This window comes from Mustela nivalis, assembly GCF_964662115.1.
Source record: "Mustela nivalis genome assembly, chromosome: 8".
Classification (NCBI taxonomy): domain Eukaryota; kingdom Metazoa; phylum Chordata; class Mammalia; order Carnivora; family Mustelidae; genus Mustela; species Mustela nivalis.
In genome coordinates, this window is record NC_139027.1 from 72,442,081 (window position 1) to 72,466,580 (window position 24,500).

The 24,500-nt window shown below is 40.2% G+C and overlaps 1 protein-coding gene across 2 annotated transcripts in view; it reads left to right on the forward strand.

The window, feature by feature from the left end:
• The first annotated feature begins 12,147 nt into the window (after nucleotides 1-12,147).
• FBXO11 (F-box protein 11) overlaps nucleotides 12,148-24,500 on the forward strand; it is an 88,707-nt gene continuing 76,354 nt past the window's right edge. For both annotated transcript variants that reach the window (XM_082746786.1, XM_082746787.1), the window contains exon 1: nucleotides 12,148-13,199. In XM_082746786.1, coding sequence (XP_082602912.1) covers nucleotides 12,980-13,199 — 220 coding nt within the window. In that variant the 5' untranslated portion in view covers nucleotides 12,148-12,979. The remainder of the gene's footprint in view (nucleotides 13,200-24,500) is intronic.

Genomic DNA, 24,500 nt, shown 5'->3' on the forward strand with positions numbered 1-24,500 from the left:
CTTTGGAGCTGTGGGTAGCCAGTCATCTTATGATCGTGAGAGTTGCTGGTTTTTAGGATAAAGCTGGTGATACAGAAGGCAGAGTGGAAAGATGGAAAGAAACTGAACCCTTAGTGAACCCTTAAACAATCCTTAGAGAAATAAACTGATCCGAAAAAGCCTACCCTACCTCAGGACTTTCTGGTTTCATCAACATTCCCTTGTTTAAACCAGTTTGAGTTGTGCTTTTTTGGCACTTGCAACATAAAATAGTCTAGGCCATACAGTTACTATTTGTTGTGAGCCTACTAGGTGCCAATTATTGCAATGTGTGTTCTATAGGCTAATCTTTACAACTGTATTTTTTCTTTTTTTTTTTTTTTTACAATTGTAAAGAACACATAACAAAATTTCCCATTTTAACCTTTTTTAAGTGTAGAATTCAGTGACACAAAGTGTAACCATTACCACTCTCTACTTTCAATCAGAATCATATTTTTTTAAAGATTTTATTTTATTTTATTTTATTTTATTTTATTTTATTTGACAGAGAGAGATCACAAGTAGGCAGAGAGGCAGGCAGAGAGAGAGGAAGGGAAGCAGGCCCCCTGCTGAGCAGAGAGCCCGATGCAGGACTCAATCCAGGACCCTGAGATCATGACCTGAGCCGAAGGCAGAGGCTTAACCCACTGAGCCACCCAGGCGCCCCCAGAAACATATTTTGAGGTGGGTATTAATATCCTCATTTTACCAAAAAGGAAATTGATCCTCCAGAGAGGTGCATTTCCCAAATCAGACCACAGTTAGTGGTATAGTCAGGATGTAAACGCAGGGCTGTGTGACTATAAAGCCTAGGTTTTTTCCTACTTCATTATTAGTGCCAAATTAAATTATCAAGCAAAGGAACAGGAAGTCTTGGTCAAATTATCAGCCCAGGTTCCAGATTAGAATCTTGGGAGGTTCAGATTCAACAAACAGGATATACGGTAAGGTGATCAGAAACCAAATGGTCAAAGGTTGAACACTAGAGGTGGAAATTAAGGGAATAGGGACAAGCATTTAGGCTTAAGAAGTAAGGCTGAAAGGAGTCTGTCTCATAAGTGAGCACTTCAAGAATATCTGGTTGTATTTGCTCACCCAACCCTTGTAGGTGAAAAATTCTTGCCCTTCCCACATATTTCTCAAAGGATTTTGATCTGAAGACTAATAACAAACCATATTCTAGAATAAAAAATACCCTCAATTCTATGTTAAGCATTCATTAAAATAAGTCACATAATGAAGCTGATTTATATCAAAAGGGAGACACATCCTGTGGTGGGGCCTGGTCCCTTAAATGAGGTCTATAATGACTGGAGAGCTCTATTACCTTCTTGTTAGGACAAGATGGATTCCAAGTAGTATTTCCTTTAAAAAAAAAAAAAAATTACAAGCTTCTATGCTAAAAGCTATCCACCTTTGATGAGTATCTCTTAATTGTTTACTTTTTAACTAAGGGTTTTAAGCTAGGGTCATTAGAACTCAAGGGTGTTTAATCTGTTGATCTGTTTGTTTTCAAAAGTCTGACTCCTTTCATTCGTGATCCTAGGTAAGTAGTAGCTTGGAGGGTTTTACTTATTCAAAAAGATCAGTTCCTTAATTTTCAATTTCCGTAAGTGTAAATTTTTGCAGTGTCAGAGGCTTTCTTGAAATGGGGGAGGAGAAATTATGAGAATGGATTGGGTAAGACTCCCCACTGCCCTAAAACCTGGGCCTCCACACCAAGGCCTCTTCTCCAGTTGTGTATTAAACAAAATACTAACATTTTCTCAACAATTATTTTATATATAAGTTTAAGTGCTGACCTTAATGATTCACTGCATACTGAATAGAAATAGGACAGGGGCAGGATCTTCATAAAGCCAAGGTCATTTGACATGGTTGACACATGTATGAGGCTTATCACTCTTTTACCTCAAAATCAGCATTTAGGGAGTGAATGTCCATCATATGTGTGGGCAGTCTGTATGACAATACAGTGTTTTGGAAAATAAAACGGAAAACCGATTTTTTTCTTTAAAAGTTTGTGTGTGCTTATAAGGGACTTTTTTAGAGAAGTTTTAGATTCACAGGAAAATTGTGCAGAAAATAGGATATATATACCATATACTCATATACCCACTGCCGTACACATGCATAGCCTCCCCAACCAGAGTAGTGGTACATTTGTTACAATTGATGAACCTATGGTGAATGACAAGTTATAATCACCCAAAGTCCATAGTTTACATTAGGATTCACTCTTGGTGTTGTACATCCTATAGGTTTAGACAAAATTGATAATGACATGAACCCATCATTATAGGACCACATAGAATAGTTTTATTGTCCAAAAAATATTCTGTGCTCTGCCTGTCATACCCATCCTCCTCCCTAACCCCAGTACTGTCTCCATAGTTTTGCCATTTCCTGAATGCCATTTGGACTCTTACAGTACATAGCCTTTCCAGATTGTCTTCTTTCACTTAGTAATATGTAGTTAAGGTTCCCTTATGTCTTTTCATGGCTTGATAGCTCATTTCTCTTTAGTGTTGAATAATATTCCATTGTCTTGATGTACCACAGTTCATTTATCCATTCACCTACAGAAAGACATTTGGTTGCTTCCAAGTTTTGGCAATTATGAAAAAAGCTACTATAAACATCTGTGTGCAGGTTTTTGTGTAGACATAAGTTTTCAACTCCTTTGGGTAAATACCAATGGATGTGATTACTGCACCTTATGGTAATACTATGTTTTGTGGGGGTTTTTTGTTGTCATTGTTTTAAGATTTTAGTTATTGGTCCGAGAGAGAGAGAGACAGAGAGTGCACAAGCACAAGGAGGGGGAGGGGCAGGCAGTGGAAGAAGCAAGGAGCCTGATGCAGGATAGACACCAGGACCCTGAGATCACAACCTGAGCCAAAGGCAGATGCTTAACTGACTGAGCCACCCGGGCATCCCAAGAGTATGTTTCATTATGTGAGAAACCACCAAACTGTTTTCTGAAGTTACTGTACCATTTGCACTCCCACCAGCAATATAAAAGAGTTTTTCTTTTTTTTTTTTTTTTTAAGACTTTATTTGTCAGAGAGGTAAAGAGAGAGGGAGCCCGAGCACACAAGCAGGAGGAGAGATAGGCAGAGGGAGAAGTAGACGTCCCACTGTGCAGGGAGCTCCATGTGGGATTCAATCCCCAGACCCCAGGGTCATGTTCTGAGTCGAAGGCAGACACTTAACTGACAGAGTCACTGAGGTGTCCCTATACAAGAGTTTCTGTTGCTCCTTACCTCACCAGCATTTGGTGTGGTCAGCATCAGGGGATTTTGGCCATTCTAATAGGTGTGGAGTGAGTCTCCTTGTCTTTCTAGTTTTTACCCTTGTCCTCTCCACCCCCACCACTCCTTGCAATAGCCTGTCTTTTCAAAAGGACCCATGGAATCTGAGGGCTGTGTAGTAGGTGGCACAAACAAAGCAACATTAGATAAATGATAGAGTGAAAGGCTGAGAAAGGACTGGCTTGAGTCATATGGGAGCCCTGGGGAAAGGAGTCATCTGGCACACTTTCAAACCAATATTCTTTAAATAGCTGAGGGCAGAGAGAAATTCATTTTCTATTAATATAAAATGTATAGCTCTTTATGGTTAAAATAAAGAATTTATTACATTCATTGAATATAGCAATATTTCCACTTATTTGGAATTGTCTTTCATTTCACATTTTTCATTCATTTATAACTTGAACAGCAATAGTTATTACCAAGCATAGGGGTAAATTATAACTACAAAATCTTGCTCAAAATATATTTACATGGTCTTGTGTTTTTTTCCATTTTATATGTCACCAAAAAAGTTCTAACGTTTCTGAAGTTCTTGTTCTTTTTTTTAATTTTTCTTTTGGGAATTTCTGAGCTAGGCAACATCTTGTAAGACACAGTCATGGCTTTAAGATGTAGAAAATAACCATCTGTCCCCCAAAACAGTGTTAAAAATTGGGAGTAGAATTCCAAATTCAAATGCTACCTCCACCTCTTTTACTGATCAACTTACCTGAGGGAACATGCACACCTGTGTCTATGCCCCGCTTAGAACTCCAGGACCATCTTATGAGTAAGCAAGCCAATGCCCAAACTTAAAACGTAGATCAAGGCTGGCAGAGACCAGGTGGACTAAGTGAGGCGTCTTGCTTTTCCAACCCCAAATCTAACTCCTGTAACCCCCTCAAATATGCCAGAAGAAAGAAGAGTAGGAATGAGGGTTAAAAATAAGACTTATAGGGGCGCCTGGGTTTCTCAGTGGGTTAAAGCCTCTGCCTTCGGCTCAGGTCATGATCCTAGGGTTCTGGGATCAAGCCCCGCGTCGGGCTCTCTGCTCAGCCGGGAGCCTGCTTCCTCCTCTCTCTCTGCCTACCTCCCTGCCTGCTTGTGATCTCTGTCAAAAAAAAAAAAAAAAAAAAAGAATAAGACTTATAGAAAGAGGTATAAGTAGATGAGTACAAGTCCCCCTACCTGACCAGATGCCAGGATGATGTTGGCCTGCCAGACCTCTGGAGCTGAGAACAGGAAGGAGAGAGGGGAACAATGAGGCCTCCTTACCAGAGATAGTCTACCATCCTAGCCTCACTTTCCTGGAGACTATAGGTACAAAGCAGCCTGCTGCTCCTCTGGGTAAGAAATAAGGCACTAGGGCTCATAAGAAAGGAAAGTGTCTTTCAGTGTCATGATCCTTCCCTCTAGTGAAGTGTCCCCAGAGTCTCTGACCAGATGAATCACTTCTTCCATGTGGAGGCTCTAACAAGAGGGTAAATAGAGGCAAAAGTTGGACTGAAGTTTCCTCTTTTGTGAGCTCTGGCAGAAAAGCTGAACAACCCCCCACATATCCCATTGTTCATTTTCTCTTTAACAACTGCACTTAATAAGCAAACGTTTGCTCAGCCAAGATTGTCCAACTAAGAAAGATCACCAGCTCCCTCGGTCATTACCACTGTTCCTCGCTATAACTTCCTGGGACCACTGAGATGCACAGTTAAACTGGTCCCCCTAAGAGTTTCTGTAATGGGTCATAACAGATCATTAATCAATTTAACTTCAAGGCCGCACTGCATCCTTGGCCAAATATTCACTCCCTAGTGTATTTCCCATCTGAAATCATACCTAGTCATACTGTCCAAAACTGGTCAACAGAGAAGATTGCTTTCAAAAGTCCAAATAAAACAACAAAGAATGATTGAAAACAGAGCAATGACAATAACAATAACAGAGAAACTCAAGTACAAAATGAATTCTTCTTTCTACCCTAAATTGAACTCCAAAGACTTTAAAAGTCCAAGTACTCTTCTCCCTAGTCTCCTGAGCCTTTCAGTTCCTGTCAGAAGATTCTCCTTTAAGTGCCTTGGAGTTTGGGTTCCTTCAGCAGCCACTGTACCCTGAGCCTTCTTCCTGAAAGTGTAGTACCTTCAGCACTCTCAAAATGCAGTAACCCACCCAAACCTCTTGAGTCCCACAAATGTAGAAGCAAATGCGAATTTTGCAGCGATAGCAGTTTGCAAACAAGATGATGTTCCTAAACATGGGGAGATGGAGAGGAGAAGGGAGTTGGGAAATCGGAGTGGGAGACGAACCATTGGAGACTGTGGACTCTGAAAAACAATCTGAGGGTTTTGGAGGGGTGGGGCGTGGGAGGTTGGGTGAGCCTGGTGGTGGGTGTTGTGGAGGGCATGTATTGCATGGAGCACTGCGTGTGGTGCATAAACAATGAGTTCTGGAATACTGAAATTAAAAAAAAAGAAAAAGATGATGTTCCTAGGACCCTGTGAACAGATAGCCCCTCATGGCTGCCTATCAGAACCTGCAGCAAACTTAGTGTTACCTGGGGGAAGGGACATAATGCATGGGAAACTAAGGATGAAAAGAGAACAGCTTTTTGGTTTCCACCTTGCAGGGATACCTATTAAAACGTCAGTTTTCCAACTGCTACATGTGAATTTAAATTCAGTTGTGATAAACTTCCAAACAAGAGGTTAACTCTGACAAAGAACATAGTTCTTTGTGTCTTTTAATGACATAGTTGACTTCCCATACAACATCTTCCTCCTTTTCCTCAAAAACCTACATTTTTTTCTACAGACTCCCATTCCCTCCCTCCGACTGACCACATCGGAGGCTATCAGGCCAAACTTGATTAGCCTATAAGTAATCTTCATCCTTGCCAAAGATTCATTCGAGAAGGGACATAGAGCCCAAGTAGGTACAAAGAGACATGAAGAGGTTTTCAGTGGCAGCATCTCTAATGTCTAGATCACACTCAACTCTTCCTTCCTTCTCTTCTAATGTTTTGAACACTTCTATTTCCATTTCCTTTTTGAGTCTGGTGTTCCTAGCCTGAAAGACATGTCAAATGGAGGAGTCTGGTCTCCATCAAGTGACACAGCTTCCTTCTCCATGTGTGAACATAGCACCCCACGTTTATAATAGGTGATTCTGTAGTGCATACTTAGAGCCCTGCAGCTGATCTTTGCATTTGTCTGCTCCAGGCCCAAGACTTTTTAAACTTTATGACCTAGTTGCTGCACACTGTTTTCCTGCTTTAGAATTCTTTAGGTCTATTAATCTTGCTAGCAAAATCCGCTCTCCTGAAATGTATCTTAGCTGGATTATCACTCTCCACAGATTCCTAAATCTGAAGCTTCTATTGATGCTTCCAAAAGCGATCATCTCAGGGTCACAGAGGGGTCTAATATGTCCTCTGACATCTGTTCCTCCCCTAAACCCCACTTCCTCCAGCTTTCAGATTCTCTAGTCCTTAAGTAACTCTCACTACTTCGTGTATTAATTTCTTCCACTTATTTCTCTGCTCCTGACCCATGTCTATCATTCTGATCCCTTTCAAGGAAGCCCAAGTGAACATTTAAATTTTAACCTTAAGTAGTTAAGGTTAAGTTAAAGTTAAGTTAAATGTAGTTACTTAAAGTTAAGTTAAATGTAGTTACTTAAACACAGCCAACTCTTCTACTAACACAGATAAACCCCCAACTGCTGTCTCCTTTCTTTTTCTTGCTAGGCATATGCATTCGTTTCCTGACCTAGTCCTTAGACTTTCACGTGAGAGGCTCCCATAGTGAAAAAACGCTAGAGCATTCTGCATCTGCCATAATATGCTCAGTTCAAATACTGCCTGAGTGGAGAAATCCTGCAAGGGAGGTCTCCCACCAAAGTGTGCCTGATCTTCAGCTGCTGTCATTCTGCCCATCGGTGGTGGTGTTGTCTTCAGTGTACCTTGTAAAAAAAGTATCTAGTAGTATTCATTTTCTAGGAACATTTCCTCACAACAGCCTTACCTGCTTCCCTACATATTATGTCCATGCAGTTTTTTTTTTTTTAAGATTTTATTTATTTGTTTATTTTCGAGAGGGTGGAAGAGTGGAAGGGCATGGGGAGAGGGAGAGAGAGAATCTCAAGCAGACTCCCTGCTAAGCACAGAGCCCCATGTGGGGCTCCATCTCACAACGCCGAGATCACGACATGTGCAGAATACAAAAGTCGGACGCTTAACCTACTGTGCCATGCGGGTGACCCGTGTCTGTGTAGTTTTGAAAGTCATCAAGTAAGGCCTCAAATAACACCAACACCAATGGCAATAGCAACAGTGGCTGACAGTTTACTGAGCCCCCACTATGCACCAAGCATGATTCTCAGCATACTGCAGGTATCGATTTACTCAGTCCTCCCAAGAATCCCATAAATGACTATTATTACCCTCATTTTACAGATGCAGAAACTAAAGCACAGAGAGGATAAGTAATTTTCCCAAAGCTAGACAACTAGTGAGTGGCAGAGTCCCTGTTAGTCTTCTGCTCTGATATCTGCCCACACATTGGTCACCTACCAATTCTTCCATAATATAACTCACTTCTATCATTTAGCTTCATCTTCTCTCAATGCTTGGAAATTGGGTTCTATTTTTAAAAAGCAAAAATAAATATTTACAACTGCCCGTCTCAGCCCATCCTAAATCTTGCACATAATTAATTTTTTAAGAGTGCTAGGTCTCTATTATTCCACAGGGAAGGGTATTAAAGTTCAAACCTGTAACTCTTTATAGATAACCTCTATTACAAGTATCATTGGACTGCCTGCTTACCAGGTTTTCCCCCATATACATTAAATTTAAATCCTTAGTTCCAAGTTAATTTTCACCGCCTAACTGATAAAATAATATCTGAGCATGTACTAAAGAATGAATTTCTGCAGCTTAGTGAGATAAGTCATTCATACTCTAACAAGGATATTTTAAACAGCTGGTTATTCCTTCAGGAAAACCATATTCAGATCAAGCTAATTTCCTAAATGACATAAAAGGAGTGAGAGCTCTGAGGTGTCTTATGTAACTCACTGACTGCTGATGGCTTGGGATTAGATGATGGAATGACAGAGAAAAGGGAGGCTGAATCTTTGACATGGTAAAAACTGCCATTTAAAAATCACAGTAAATATCACCTGCTGGGTATTAAAATGATTAAAGGGCTTTTTTTCCCCATACTTCTATTGTGATAGGTTTTATAAACAAATAATTTTAAGTACACTAACCTGTTAAGCACCAGTAATTAGTTGAGAAAAACAAACACAAATGTTATTGAAGAGAGAGCAAACCCTGAGGGAATTTAGTCCTCTGAAATTATGCTAAGTGTCTACTGCACTCATTTTGGGAGACACCCATCCCAAATAAAAACCCCTTTACGTTTTTCTCCTGTTTTCTGTCACACATAATTTCTATAATAGCTAATTGACAGGACTACTTACTAACACAGGTGGACCAGGCAATGGATAACACTATCTGGAATACTTGGGGTTTTCATGGAAGAATTGAGCCTATAAACACCTGAGAATGGAATAGGTACTGAACTGGCAGATGGTAACTTTGCCACTAAGTAGTTATGGGATTTGGTTTTGTCATCTTACCTCTTTGAACTTTAGTTTCCCAATTTGTCCAATACAGGAATGAGAATTCAATGATCTCCAATGCCCATTCTAACAACTCCCAAGTTCCACAATTTTAAGATGGCTTTGAACACTTTGAACAAAGATTTGAACATTTAATACCATAAAATAGACTAAAAATATGTAGGAATGACAAGATATGGGGATAGGATATTTTTTGTTATCTCCCAAAAGGTGTTCCATTATTGTAAAACTAGTTTCTCTCCTGCAGTCTATCATGGCTCCAAGGAAGGGTAAGCAGAGCAGATGCCATTACAAGAATGAACAGGATACTGCTTCCTCCTCTCTCTCTGCCTGCCTCTCTGCCTACTTGTGATCTCTGTCAAATAAATAAATAAAATCTTTTAAAAAAAATAAAGAAAGAATGAACAGGATATGGTACATAAGGAAAGCCCCTGACATACAAGAAGGAGAAAAATTCATCTCTTGTAGCCCTGAGGGATGATGGAAGGAAGTAAGTGGTACAAGGAATTAGTAATCAGACTCAGTGTGCTTACCTTCCACTCCTTCTTGGGGTGGAAACTACAATTGGAGGTGTATAGTTCACATAGATTTGGGGAAATGCAAGAAAACCAGGGATAGTGGTTTGGTTCTCTGAGCATGGCTGTGAGAGTCTGAGTCCTCTAGAAACTCAGCTTTCAGCTTGATGGCTTGTTCAGTATGACATAGGGTGAATCATGCAAAATTGGTGGAGGGAGATGGCCGCATAGATAAGCCCAAAGCAAGGCTCCTGGCTCATCAAGGCCTACATGTGGTATTTAGGGAATCCGGAAGTTCCCATATGTGAGAAGACAGAGTGGCACTGTGAGAATCAGTGGGCCTGCAGAGACCCGGGGTCAGTCAATACTGAGACTGTGGTACATACAGCAAATGGCTCAGGTAAGTACCTCAGTAAAGGAACTAGTATGATATTTCAAAAAAAACAAAAACAAAAACAAAAACAAAAACCAGAAATGGCCAATTTTACCTCTGAGGCTATCAGTTCTCCTTTCAGACCATAGCAGACACTCCATACATTCTGTGGATAACACAAGGAGTGGCAAGCATGGCTTCCCTGATGCCATGTAAGCCTTCCCATCCCTCAGGGCTGCTACCAACCAACTAGTCACTGCGTAAATTAGAAAAAGACACTCCTTTCTCAAGACACTTTACTTCCACCTATCAGAAAATTGTCATAATATACTGATTTTGTTAGAACAAGGCATCTTATTGCTACATGCCACAGAACTGTCATAATAAACTTTAAAATCTAGGATGCTGAAGATATAAAATCTATTCACCTTAAACAGCAACCCTCAACCTCCATATGTATCTTGAAATGAGAGGGAGGTGGGTAAATCTCAAAGATTCAATATCTATGTTTAAAAAAGACAGAAAGATAATGTGGGGACTTGAGAAGTTAAACATTACAGAAAATAAACAAGTTACATCTTCTTTGTACATCTGAATTAATATAAGTAAATCTTCACCTCTGCCATGCCAAATTACAAATGCTTTATGCCCAAGATTTTTGCCTTTTATATTTATTTTTGGTATCTCCCGTAGCACCTTACATAGTCATGCAGATGGAACAGAAGGAACCAATAAGTGTTTGTTGAATAAAAAAGTAAATTTGTTGAAAAATCAGAATTATGGATCCATCTGTATGTATAATAGCAAGTAATTTTCCTTCCCACCCCGTATCTAACCAAATCTAAAATTTTACCCAGTGGCACCTAGCTAACAACCATAAAAATATGGAGTTAGTTCTTCAGTTGTTTTCTAAAACCTCTTTCTCAGATATTTTTTGAAGGAAACTTATATCTAAGTTTCAACATTTTCAGGACCAAAGAGAGATCATCTCAAAAACCACAGAATTTTTAAAAATCGAAAACAGGATTGTCATCCAAAATAAGTTCTTATTAAAAGGTGAGGAGGCCTCATCTAGAAAAGTAGCCTGCCTAGAGTCACATAATCAAATCAGGGATTCAAACACCCTGCACAATAAAGGCTCCTCCTGGCCCCTCACTCCCCTCCTTCCCCGAGTACACACTTCTCTGCCTCTCAGCTTTACTTCATCATACTTTGTAAACCGCTTATCTATGTCAAACCTAGAGAGCAACTGGTCGAACCCAAATAAGAGAGAAATCATCCAAAGTTCCGAAAACCAGAGAACCAGGTAAATTGCCAGTTTTACCATATACATAAAATGGTAAACAAAAGGAGAGCCGAGCGAATTGAGAAAGGGTACTTTTTCCGTCTTCACAACAAAAGCTAGGGAATAAAAACGCATTTTCCTTGGGGACAGATTATGCTGAGGGGACCAGATACAAAAGATAATTCCTCTTGGGGTTTTTCCTTTCCCTTTGAGTTTGCGGGACCTAAAAAAAAAAAAAAAATTTTTTTTTTTAAATCACATAAGCAATCATAATCTCGCACATTTACTTCCCTCCTTTTCTCACGTATTATTTTCCTGAACATTATCTAGACCACGTTTCCAAAAGAGAAATTGACCAAAGGTCTATTCAAAATGTTTTCAAGATTTAGGTGACTCCTCTTAGGCTGCGATTAGGAAAGTACTCCAAACTTCGGTTACAAGCTGAAAGCTCAGTGAATTGGATCTCCAAGGTTTGCAAATACCCTCAGCTGGGCTAAAGGGCACAGAATCTCTAGCGCTCCCTACAGCTCACATTTTGAACCTACCTACCACAGAAAACGCGAGTTACCAAGGATCGGTTCCCTGGCTCCACTTTTTTCTCTGGTTAAAAATCGGGTGAAGAAGGTGGTGGGGGGGGGGGGGTGGCGAAAAGGCGAACCAAAGGATTAATCACTTCTCCCCATTACATCAGCAGCCCCCGCCCTTTCCTCCGAGAACCTCCTCTCCTAGAATCGTCGCTACGCACTAGCGCTCTCTTCGCCCACCCCCCGCTCTATTATATGCCCTGATACCTCCCCATTATCACCCGCCCCACTACACTCCCCCTTCCCTCCTTCCCCCTCCTCGGCGAGGGAGGGAGGAAACCCGAGAGAGGAAACAGGGCGTTGAAGGAAGGGTCTTCGCCATAAGAGCGGAGGCCCCATTGGCCTGAAGGTTGTATGCGAGCTCTCCATTGGCTGCCTGGCTAGAATCCCCGCCCCTCTGCGTCCCCGCCCATTCACCCCTCCCCCCGCCGCCCCGCGGCCCTCCCCCGCGCCCCTGGCCAGCCCCGCGGCGGGGAGGGACCCACTGGGCGAGTGGAGGCTCCGGCGATGTCAATGGCTCCTCCTGCCACGGAGCAGCAGCAGAAGCAGCGGCGACGGGGTTGAGGAGGAAGAGGAGGAGGAGGAAAGGTTCCTTTAAGGAGGAGGAACGACGACGCCTCTTTTTCCCTCTATCTCCTCCCTTCACACTCATTTCCCCTTCGCCTAGGAGAGAAGGGGGGGAGGAGAGAGAAGAGGCCGAAGAAAGAGAAAAAATTCCTCACAGAAATCTCTTTCAGGGGGTGTGGGGGTAGGAAGAGGGAAAAAAAAAAGAGCCGGGCGCCCCCTGCTCCCTCCCTCCCTTCTCTCCCTCTCTTCTCCTCCTTCTCCCTTCCTCGCCCGCCCGCCCACTCCCCCCGCCGCCGGAGACGCCGCTCGGGAGTCGGCGGGACCGGAGTCTGTCTCCTCACCCGCCGACGCCGCGCTTCGCCCCGGGATCTCCAGGCGGGCGGACGCCCTTTCTTTCTTTCTCTCGCTCTGCCCGTCTTTCTGTCTCCGTCCCTCGCGGCCGCCCCGCCCGGCGGCCTCGGCCTTCCCCGTGCGTCAGGCCCGCCCGCCCGGCCTCGCTCGGTCTCTGTCCGTCTCCGCGGGCCTTTCTCTCGACTCGGGGTCTCGCTCGCCCCCTCCGCCCTTCCCATCTCCCCTTCCCCTCGCCCCCTTTCCTTCCTCCCCCTCCCCAACCCCTACTCCTGCCCCGGAGCTCGCTGTGCGTGTGTGTGTGTGTGTGTGTGTGTCCCTCCGCCAACGCCGCCACCTCAGCCCGGCAAATGAACTCCGTCCGAGCCGCCAACCGGAGACCCAGGCGAGTGTCGCGGCCGCGCCCGGTGCAGCAACAGCAGCAGCAGCCCCCGCAGCAGCCGCCGCCGCAGCCGCCCCAGCAGCAGCCGCAGCAGCAGCCTCCGCCGCCGCCGCAGCAGCAGCAGCCTCCGCCGCCGCCACCGCCGCCTCCGCCGCTGCCCCAGGAGCGGAACAACGCCGGCGAGCGGGGTAAGGCCGCGCTCCCTCCCCGCCGCCCGCCGGCTCGGGCGCCGGCCGGCCGGGACCCGCGGGGAGGGAGGCCGGGGCGGGCGGGGGAGGCCTGTGCGCCCCCGGGCTGGGAGACGGAGGCTGAGCGGAGGCGGGTCCGCGGCTGCCGCAGTGTCAGCCCGGCCCGGGGTCGGGCCGGCAGGAAAAGCCGCGGCTTCCCCACTCGCCCGGGCTCTAGCTCAGGCCGCGCTTTGTTTGGTTGCGGGGGCTCGGCACCCTCACCCCCCACCCATCCTTTGGCTTCTCGCCTGGTTTACGGACCCCGCAGGAGTCTGTTGGTGGCTAGGGTGGGGGGAGGCAAAGGGTGGGATTTCCCCCTTTTCTACTGCCTTCCACGTTTAGCCTCCTTCTTCCTAACAGAAGGCGGTGGGGAACAACTGGGAGTGATCGGGCGATGGGGCTGGCTGGGGAACTTGTTTTCCCCCTTTTCTCTGTTAGCCTCCCCCTTCCTGTGGAGGAGGGGGAGGGGGAGAATCCGAGTGGTCTGTGGTGTTGGCCGGGGAACTTGTTTCCCCCACCCCCCTTCCTAGTCACGGGGTAGGGGCAGCAGCGACTACTCTCCCAACCCCACAATGTTTGCTGCGCAGTTTGGCTTTAGTTACAGAACCCATGGGAAGGACCCGTTAAATCAAGACCTTTAAATAAATAAATATAGAATCCATCGGCCATTTCCAGCCCCCTCCCTCGCGTGCAGTGCAGTTACCCTGCCGCTCTATCGACCACCCCTCTCGCCTGTCCTCCCTTAGCGACCCCCTACGCCACTGTGCTACCCTCCGTCTCCTAGTGGGGTTTGAACGCCCCTTCCCTCGAACTGGCCCCTTGGGAGAGTGTGAGTGTGTGCTGTGTCCAAGGCCTAGTGAAATGTGTCATTTGGACCCAACTGTGCAGCTCTGTCTGGTAACCACCATTGTCTAAGGGCTGAGGCTCCCGGGGGTTGGATTCTTGGTTTAGCAAAAATAATGTTCAGTTCTACTTTGATGATGTGGTTATTTTGGGAGGTTTATGGGGTAGGGTGTTGCACCTTGGTCTCCAAATGTAACTATTCTCAATTAATTAGCAGCTCGGTGGGGGTGGAGGTCAGTACCATATTTATGTGTACGGTTGTTGTTTTAAGGAGGAGGGGAATTGTTAGGAGACATTTTGCGTGTTTTCGTTGGCGGATTAAGGTTAATTTTACATGCATTGGTTGTCACACCTCCTTTGATTCAGGGAATTGAGATTAAATGCCTTTTTAAAAATTACACATTCTTTGCTTAAAAACTGTTTCAGTGTTGTACTTGAGGAAAATACTTAAATGGAAGAGAGATGATAATCTGAGAAATAGTTCAAAGGGTTTTTACTAGTCACTGTTACAGATAGTCCTTGAGAAAGCAGTTTGTTATATGTTGCTTGAAAGAATGTGATGTTTCAAGCCAGTTAGAGGTCTTGTATAACACTATTGGCAGATATGTTTTAATGATTCTTTGATACATTTACCATTTTTTTGTAAATTAAAAATATTTATAGTTTCATCATCTCCTTTCATATTTGCATATCAGTGTTTTCCTGTGTTCCATTCAAATAATACTCAAGTCTCCTTCCACTATATGTTGTCTCACAAAATTTTTTGAGAAAACAAGTGACACTAGATTGAAATCCTAGCATTGTCAGGATTTAATTTCTATAAGTAAGTAAGTGTTTTCAAGATGTACTGATTTATTCATACCATTAGGGCTGAATAAAATCTGTTTGACCAAACTTAATTTAGTCTCATTACATATTTTAAATTATTTATTCTGAATCTCCTTTTCACGATGTGTGTAATTTCAAACTTAGTTGAGGTACTTTTATCTTGGATACTTTTCTTTATTTGTGTGAATTATTAGCTGCTAAAGTCTGTTTCCTTTTGAAGTAAAGTGGCTTGGTTGTTGGTATTGGCATGCCAAAGTGTCAGTTTTCTTTTCATTCATGTACGGAAGCTGACTGACAAAGATGTTCATGAAATCAGGATTTCAATATGTACCTAATGAAATAGTAAATCAGATGCACTGTAGAATTGTTGCTTTGCTGCAGCTAGTAGAAACTGTTCTGGAGATTCTCTGTTGGCACAGAGGGGACAAGAACTTGCTGATTAGCCTTCAGGGAAAAATGCTGTGGGTCTTTTAGAGGGCAAATAAATGGCTTTAAAATGAATAAAACATTAAGCTAAATTAAAAGACTAATAAAGTTTTTGCCAGATTTATGTGAAATATGTAATTCTTCAAAAATTGGTGGTTTGATTATTTTTTTAAAATGTATAGTTCACATAACGATCAGAGTTTAGCCAAAGGAATACTCTTTATTTTAAAAAGTTTTATGGAGCATGTGGAGTGTCTCTATTTCTGGTTTGGATAGGAGAGGTTCTGTTGTTTAAGAATATGCTGGGTTTCATAATTTTGACAAGGTAATTAAGGAACTATAGCTAACACGTGCGTGTGTGTTTTACTTTTTTTTTTTTTTTTTAACTAACTTAATAGATATGTAACTTTTATATTAGAGTTTGGATAGAGTTACATAATGGTGGATCAGAAAGCTTTCCTCTTTGGGAATTGAAGTCAGCACTCACTGTTTTAAGACAAGTTAACTCCGTCTATATATTTAATACAAAGAATAGATTTTTGGCTTTTTAATGGTAATAGAGTGGTTACAAGATAGCTTTCCCCCCCCCCCCCCAAGCAAAAGTTTTGTCAGGGCTGGTTTTTAGTTGCTTGTTCACCCACAAGTTAATTGGTCTAAAAACTTCCCTGATAATGTCCTTACACACACACACACTTTCTTGTATATCTAATGGCCAATGTTTGAAGTAGAAAGGAACAGTCTAATAGAGTGAATTCTTATGAGGACTTTCCAAAGCCTTTCATGGGGGAGAACTACTTATATGTTGGGAAATACTTGATCTGGGTGTTTAATGTAATGCTGTCTTCACTCACATTATCTGAAATTGCCCACTGTCTTCAGATGGATTATATTTTGGAGTTTAGGATTTCACATACCACTTTGGTAGAAAATCATTTGTTTTGCACTCTTTGATACAGACTTGGTAAATCTGGAAGTAGTGTGGGGTTAGTTTTTTTATATTTATTTTCTTCTAAAAGTTCTAAAAGGATTTAGCTTTTGCAACTTGTTCTGATGAATTTATTTTGATTTCTCATTGGTAGTCTTTTTCTAGGAGAAGGATGAGGAAAGTTTACAAGTCTGCAGAAGTGCTGTGTATTCTGAGCACTTTTAGCTCATAGTTAAAATTGATTGGCTTGAATAGGTAATAAATGCACATAATTTAAAATTGCAGAGTTTTTTACCTACACCTGCCTCCCATACCAAATTCTCCTACCTGGAATCAGTCATTGTTTCTCATTAGTCATTAGTTTCTCATTTATTATGTTTTAATAAAAGTTGAAATTTGACAACTGAAAATCTTGATATGGAAATTTTTGCAAATAGGTGTAGTTTTTTTCTAGCTGGAAAATTCATAAGATTCTTTTGAAGTTCTGAAATTTTATGTAATCATTTATAGTTAAAGAAATTTAATGAATACAATATATTAATGAATATTGCTATTAATTTCTAGTCTGAAATAATCATAAAGAGTAAAATAGTAATCACATCTTCTTAATTTCATATTTGTGGAATAAAAATCTCACCTATGACCCTAGAATTACAGTTTTGTTTTAACTAAACTTACTGAAGTAATTGAATACATATAGTATTACATGAAATATTCCTGATAGAGCTACGTATTTATAATATGCAGCATCCAGAATACTCCTTAGCATTCTAGTCTTGCATGCTAATCATACTTTCTGTGGGCTTATTCTGTCTCATGATATTTTACCTTCAGGTTCTTCAGAATAAGGAACTTACAGAATAGAAGAATTAGGAACTTCGGTAACCTTTTTTGATAGAAGAGTTCTGGATAAGGGACATGATTTTTCCTTTTTTAGGGATTAAGTACTGTGGGGCACTGCTCTCCCTTCTTGTGGCTAAAGCTTCAAAATATTTACATCCATGAAAGGAAGATGTCACCCAGGGTTTGGTTTTGAAATGAAACCAACTAACTTTTGTTTTTTAATGTTTGGGGTGGGGTAGAGGAGAGCCTTTTTTCTCAAAGCTTACAAATTGAGGGGTAGGAATGAAGTGGTGACAATGCCAATGTTAAAGTTCTGCTGATGAGGCCCATGGGTTGTTAGTATACTGCTTTTCTCTTTCTTTACTGGAAGTTCTGGCAAACCCATGGACAGGTCAGCCAGTTTGAAGAACTACCAGTAGATAATGACCTGTTAGGACCCCTGAACTTAAATTTGGCAGAATTCAAGGCTAGTGAGTATTTTCTCAGGGTCCCCCCCAGCTTTATCTTAATTTTGAAGCTAAACAGTCTGTAATAATGAAATATTTTAACTTGAGGTTTTTTATTGTCCTCCAATTTATTCCTTTTTTTTTTTTAAAAGATTTATTTATTTATTAGAGAGCACAGGTGGGGTGGAGGGGCATGGCAGAAGGAGAACCAGACTCCCCACTGAGCAGGGAGCCTGATGCAGGGCTTGATTCCAGGAACTCTGGGTCACAACCTGAGCTGAAAGATTCTCAACCAACTAACCCACCCAGCTGCCCCATATTCCTAACTAACACATTACCCTTATTTTGTGTCGATCTTTTTCCCACTAGTCTCTGAAAGATTATTTTATTTTAGACTACTAATTTTATCAGCCCTTTGAATTGCATTCTCCGCTTCCAGATAATTCCAGTTTATGAGAGGTTACAATTCCAAATTGTAGTTGTTAACCTTTGAAAATAAAATGATAAAGAAGCAAAATAGAAGAGTTGAGACAGTTGGACAGTGTGATATACTTCAGAGTTACAGCTGGCTAAATGGGGGTTCTAATCCTGGCTGCACCATCAAGAGGCTGTTTGACACAGGGCAAGCAGTATAAACTCTTGGAGCCTTACTTCATTATCTTTAAGGTGGGGATGATAATACTTGCCTCATATATATATTGCTGAGAGATTTAAGTATCTAGCACTTGATAGATGTTCAATGAATTGCAGCTTTTAAAAATATTAAAAATAGTAGTAAGGAATGAAATCAGTTGTATATAAAACTAAATCCAAGTGATACAATGTGCATGAGTCGTTAATTTCTGGTATACCCCAAAATGCAATCTAGGTGACTTTGGATAACCTTAAGGAAACTGGCTTATAATTATAAGTCACTAATTTTATACCTAATGAATTGAAATATTCTTTAAGCAAAGACTAAGGAAACAGAAGAAATGGGCATTGAGAATAATAATAACAAACATAGGTCTCTTTCTGCTTATGTAGTAGAGTCTGTCAGATACTTTCTTACACACTGTATCATTTAACCCTTTTAGCAGTTCTGTAAGATAGACATAAATCAGCGCTGGATTTTCATAGTAAATAGCAGAGAAAAATTTCAAAATCGAAATATATCACTGAGTCTTCCCATAAATGAGGAGATAATTCTGCATTTGGCAGAATGTGTTCACACTTAGGGGAGGGAATAACCTAGCCTTTGAAGTACATCTGTCCCCTATCTTATCCCCTCTAGTCTTATTGAAAGCTGGTACCATAGTCTGATGCCATCAATTGTTAAATATCTGCTTTCACATTTTCTAGGTAACCTTCTAATCATAATTTTACCTCTAATGTAGATCTGTCCCCAGAAGAGGTTGCCCTGATTGGCCAGCATGTTTTTCCAGCTTACTGAGATAATTAAGCGTTCAAAAAGAGGTAGATTTCCCTTGAATAACTCATAGTTATGAATAAAAGGTGTTAAGTCATTTTAGCTCATGGTAATAGCCTAGACTATTTCAGAAAGGAACAAAATATGAGTTAAATGCTACTTCAGTGGTAATTTTGACAGGTTTGTGGACTAAATATTCTCTTGTCACCAAAGCTTGCTGTCTTCAGTTACATAGCCTGGGCCTTTTATATATGTTAGGTTAACACAAGAAATGTGTGTAAACTTAATCTTTAGAAAATAGAGAAATGAAACCAACTAACTTCTCTTAAATAATTTATTTTAGTTTAAGGAAATATCAAAAATACTTAAAAATGAGTACATTAATTGTGTGGTTTTTTGTTTTTTAAAAAACCCAAATATAATAGTATAGTAAAGCAAATTTAAGTTCTGTATGTTACTTGCTTACTCTTCCCAATTTCTAAAGGTCCAGTTGTCAGATGTTTAGCCCTTTAAATGAATAGAAAATCGTGTAACTATGTTCAGAAAAAAAAGAAAAAAAATGCTTAAATGCTGTTCTCTCAACTGGTGGCTAAACCTTTAAAAACATTATGTATTACTTGCACATATTTTGAGAGAAGAGATACATTCATCTTTTTTGTGAAGAGAGCCTACTTTTTTCTCAAAGCTTTGAAATTGAGTGATAGAAATGGGTAGGTAGTATCCTGTGCTTTAAAATTATTTTTTCTGGTAACAGTAAAGGTCTTAGCTTCACTGTTTTCTTCTAGTGTGCATCAACACTCATGTACCACATGGTCAAATTAGGTTGTTTCAAAATCTTTTGATTTTTGAAAGTTTTTCCTTAGAATGGAATTAACTGGCTATTGTAGAGGTTCAATCTTGGCATTGATTTCTTTAGTACCATGTATTGATAATGGACTTAAATCAGTTTAGCCTTTGCTGGTTTGCTAGTTTGAGTTTAGATATGAGAATTCTTTTTTACACTCAAGTATTGATTTTGTATCTTACATCTACAGTGTATAACATACTATGTATGAGACCACATGGCTTTATGAGAATCTGACACTCAGGAGGAAGCAGGTAGGGAAGAGGAAGAATATATAACTCTTTTTTATTCACCTGTTCTATTTTGAGTTGCACAGGGTTGGTATATATATGTCATTAGTAATTGTCTCTTCCCACATAATCATATGTCTTTGGCTGGGGGGAAAGGCTTTAAGGAAAATTAGAAGTGGTGTAGAATTTAGCATATGGAAAGGAGAAATCATTCCAGGTTTGTATCATGGTAGAGAGAAAGGATAGAGAAGAGGTGTTTGAAAGAAATGGGGGTGGGTGAGTACACTGTGTTTTCAAATTGAATGTTATTGGCAAAGTGAATGGTGAAAGAAATTGTGAAACCACTCATTTTTCTGTTAAAAGTAGCCACAGATCTAATGAACAGTCGTGTGTAAATGACTGATAACTTCATAATCCTTTGAAATGCATTTGCATTTTTAAGAAGCTGGTCACTTAGTCAAATTTTGGTATTTTAGACCCAGTAAAAGAGATAGAAATAAGTGATTTGGACAAAGACCTTTTGGGTACGAGTGCTTGCTTCCTTCCAGACAGAATAAGCATTTAGGGGGAGGAAGAGGGATGGAAGGGTCTTGGAAAAATCACTTACCTTACACATTTGTTGTTTTTCCTCATCTACTTCTGACCCTAAAATTTTTCTTAAAAGTTTCACTTTGTATTTTCTCAAAAGACTTAATTTGGGGTTGGTATGGGGATGGAGAGAAGAAAAAGAATTAGAGCAGGTAAGAGTAGCAATATGTATGTGTCATTTAAATTAGCAGTGGTCATTCTATATATAATCACATATATCCATATACTATATATAATTATTTAAGTTGTTAAAATAATTTTATTAGATTTTTTTAAACTTAAGGTTTTAATGAAAGCATACAAGTGCTCGAATCATTGGTGTATAGCTTGATGACTTTACACAAAGTAAACACCTCTGTGCAGCCAACAATACATAGATCAAGAAATAAACGCTACCAGAATCCCAGAAGTGGTATTCATCCCATCCCAGCATTCCCCCCCCGCCGGGTCTTCCCACTCATTATTCCCAACCCTGTCTTTCTAACTGCTTGGATTAGTTTTGTCTGTTGAATTTTATATAAATGTATATAAAATCACCCATTATGTATTCCTGTGTGTCTGGCTTTTTCACTCAGTATTTGTTTCATCCATGTTGTTGCTTGTATTAATAGTTTGTTCATTCGTGTTGCTGTATAATACTACATTGTATGAGTACACTACAATTCATTCAGTGTACGATTAATAGACATAAGAGTTTTCATCTTTGGCTCTCAGAAATAGTGCTGCTATGAGCATTTTGGGTATATCTTTTGGCGAACACAGGTACATATTCCTGCTAAGTTTTATATCTCAACATTATACCATTAGTTACCTTTTCCCAGAGGCAGAACTTCCATTTACATGGGAGGTAAAATAGCTTTAAGACAGATATGAATATGGTATCTCATAATTAATGTTGCTGAAACAGTAGATTCAGTAGATTTTATTTCAGATATTAGTGTTTTTCTTAAGTCTTTGAGTATGTATGCTGTAAGTCCAGAGTTAGGAAGTTTACTCATCAATTTAATATACTATACTAATATACTAATATAATATGCTATAATAATATACTATAATTTTCCCCAAGTTGAGGAGGAAGGAAGTCTTTTTAAATATAGGAATTTTCAAAAATACTGTGGACTTTAATTTGTGATTTACTAAGCCTTCATTCCAAACATTATTATTTTTGCTAGTGTCGTAAATACTATTTTTCTCCATTTCAGTTTGGAATCTTCTTTCTTACTACTTTAAAGCTTATCCTTTTAACTCCAGTGAAAATATTTTGCTTTTATTTGGTTAATTGTTTCATTTTTTATTTTTTCTGCTTATCTTCATTATAAACATAAGATTATAAATACAAAATAGTAAAACATTTATAATATTGGGGCATATTTTGCTTTCAAGTTTTTTTTCTAGTCCTTGGGCAGATCTGTCAGTTCCTGATGTATAAGAAGAAGGTGTAAAAAGGCTCCCTCAACTGTGCGGAAATGCTAGTTACTGGCTCATAAGCTCATATTCCCCACCATGCAAATATCCCTAGAATGACAGGCCATCAGTGGCTGAGATGGGGTCTCTTTTTAAGGAATCACTTGCTTGAAACTGATGGTATGGTAGCCTTGGGTACTAAAAAGAGTAAGATCATCTTATTTTGTGTCTGGCAGTTCAGTGTTAGTGCTAATAGTTTTCTTTCTTGTCCACAGCAAGCAGTGTGGAGGAGACTCCTTTCTTCCTCCCATCCCTTCTTTCCTTTTTTACATAACGTAGCGACATTGAATAAATGTTGCTGTTAAGTTTGGGGAGAATGAGCCTGAGCTTTTTCATCCAAGTGGCTTGTTTTTAAAGAAACTCTTAATTATAGAGAACAAACTCAGGGTTGCTGGGGAATGGGGTGATGGGGTGGTGGGCATTAAGGAGAGTGTTTGATGTAATGAGCACTAGGTGTTATACGCAACTGATGAATCACTAAATTCTACCTGAAATTAATAATACACTATATGTTAACTAACTTGAATTTAATAAAACCAGAGATTTTTTTTTTAAAAAGCAAAAACAACCAAAAAAGTGGCTTTTTTTTTTCTAGAATGGTTTCTTAATCCCATTTCTGAAGTAGGGTATTTTGGATGAGGTGACTTCTGAGATGCTCTAAAACTTTCTGTATCATTTAAATTAACAGTATAAATCATTGAGGTCTGAATTTGTTAGGTATTATTATACAGACATGGCTCTTTTATGGAACTTATAGTTGAATTAGATACTAGATTTAAATAACATTCAAAATCAAAATAAATTGGGATGCCTGGGTGGCTCAGTTGGTTAAGCGGCTGCCTTGGGCTCAGGTCATGATCCCAGCATCCTGGGATCGAGTCCCACATCGGGCTCCTTGCTCGGCAGGGAGCTTGCTTCTCCCTCTGCCTCTGCCTGCCTCTCTGTCTGCCTGTGCTTGCTCGCTTTCTCTCCCTCTATCACTGGCAAATAATAAAAAATCTTAAATAAAAAAAAATCAAAATAAATTGAAAATAAACATGTTGATATCATTTTGTCCTCTGATAAATATTTTTAAGGATGCGGGCGCATGCACACACACACACATATATATGTATACTCTTATATGTACGTACACCACACCAGAGTTTTGTTAGTAACTTTACCTGTCCACGTTTTCCAAGACCCAAGTCTGTTGGAGAGTCTTCTATGAAATGCTATTAGGTTTGTTATGACCCCCTGAAGTCTGACACCTGTTCTACCCTTTAATCATTTATCGAATTACCTTTGTGCCACAATTAGAAAATTGTTGCAGGGGAAGCCCAGCTGGCTTAGTTGGTAGAACATCCAACTCCTGATATCAGGGTTGTGGGCTCAAGCCCCACACTGTGCATGGGGCTTACTTTAAAAAAAAAGTTGCAGCCCAGAGTTTAAGCTAAGTTATAGCATGCTTATGTAAATGATTAAGAAAGAAACATGAGCCTACTGAAGGAAATTACCTGCAAATTTGGGGTTATTCATTTTGTTTTCATGGTGTCTTCCTTCTTCATTGCATTCATTGTTTTGCCCTTATATCCAGAAACTGAAAGCAGACAGACAGGTCTAAATTAGACTGTATGTTGCCAGAATCTAAGATCTTATGTTGCAGAGATAAAACACTTTAAGTTTCTTTATATCATCTGTAACCCCACATACAAATGGTTGCAACTCTCAGGGTGCCTTTATGGATTTTTTTTTCTGATGCTGTCATAGTCTCTACTGCAGTGTCTCACAGGAAGCCTGTCTTCTCTTTCTGAGTCATTTGATTTGAGGACCTCTTAGCTGAAATCTTTAAAGCTGAAAAACTTAAGCTGAGAGAGTTGGGTGTAGTGAGCTTGTCTAGGGTTTGTAAAGTTAATTCTCGTTTTAGATGGCTAGAAAAATGTTACAGACCAATCATAGACATGCATTGAGAACACATACAGTACACGCTCTGAAACTTGGAATATGCACTTTTGATTTTTTTGAAGTGTCAGAAAATTTTTGGTAAAATGTTAGCTGTAGTGTCTTGGAGTGATGGAGGTAAGGTGATTTTTGTTATTTTATCTACATTTCTGTGGTTTTTAAATACTATATATGGACTCTGGAAGGAAAGAGGTTTGTGTTTTTAAAAAGATTTTGATAGTTGTGATTGTGATGTGAACTTAGTAGTTGGTCTGATGGTAAAGTCCTCACAGGTCATTTTAAACTTGAATACGAGCTTAATTCTCCATGCTTTGTGTTTTAAGTGCTTATTAATTTACGGACATTTTTAGCTTTTATATCCACAGCAACTTTAGGATAATAATTGTGTATTTATGTCATTTATTGGAGATGAAGATAACTGATAAAGTCAGAATTCAGAATTAAAACAAATTTGTTACTTGAGACTTTGAGCCAGT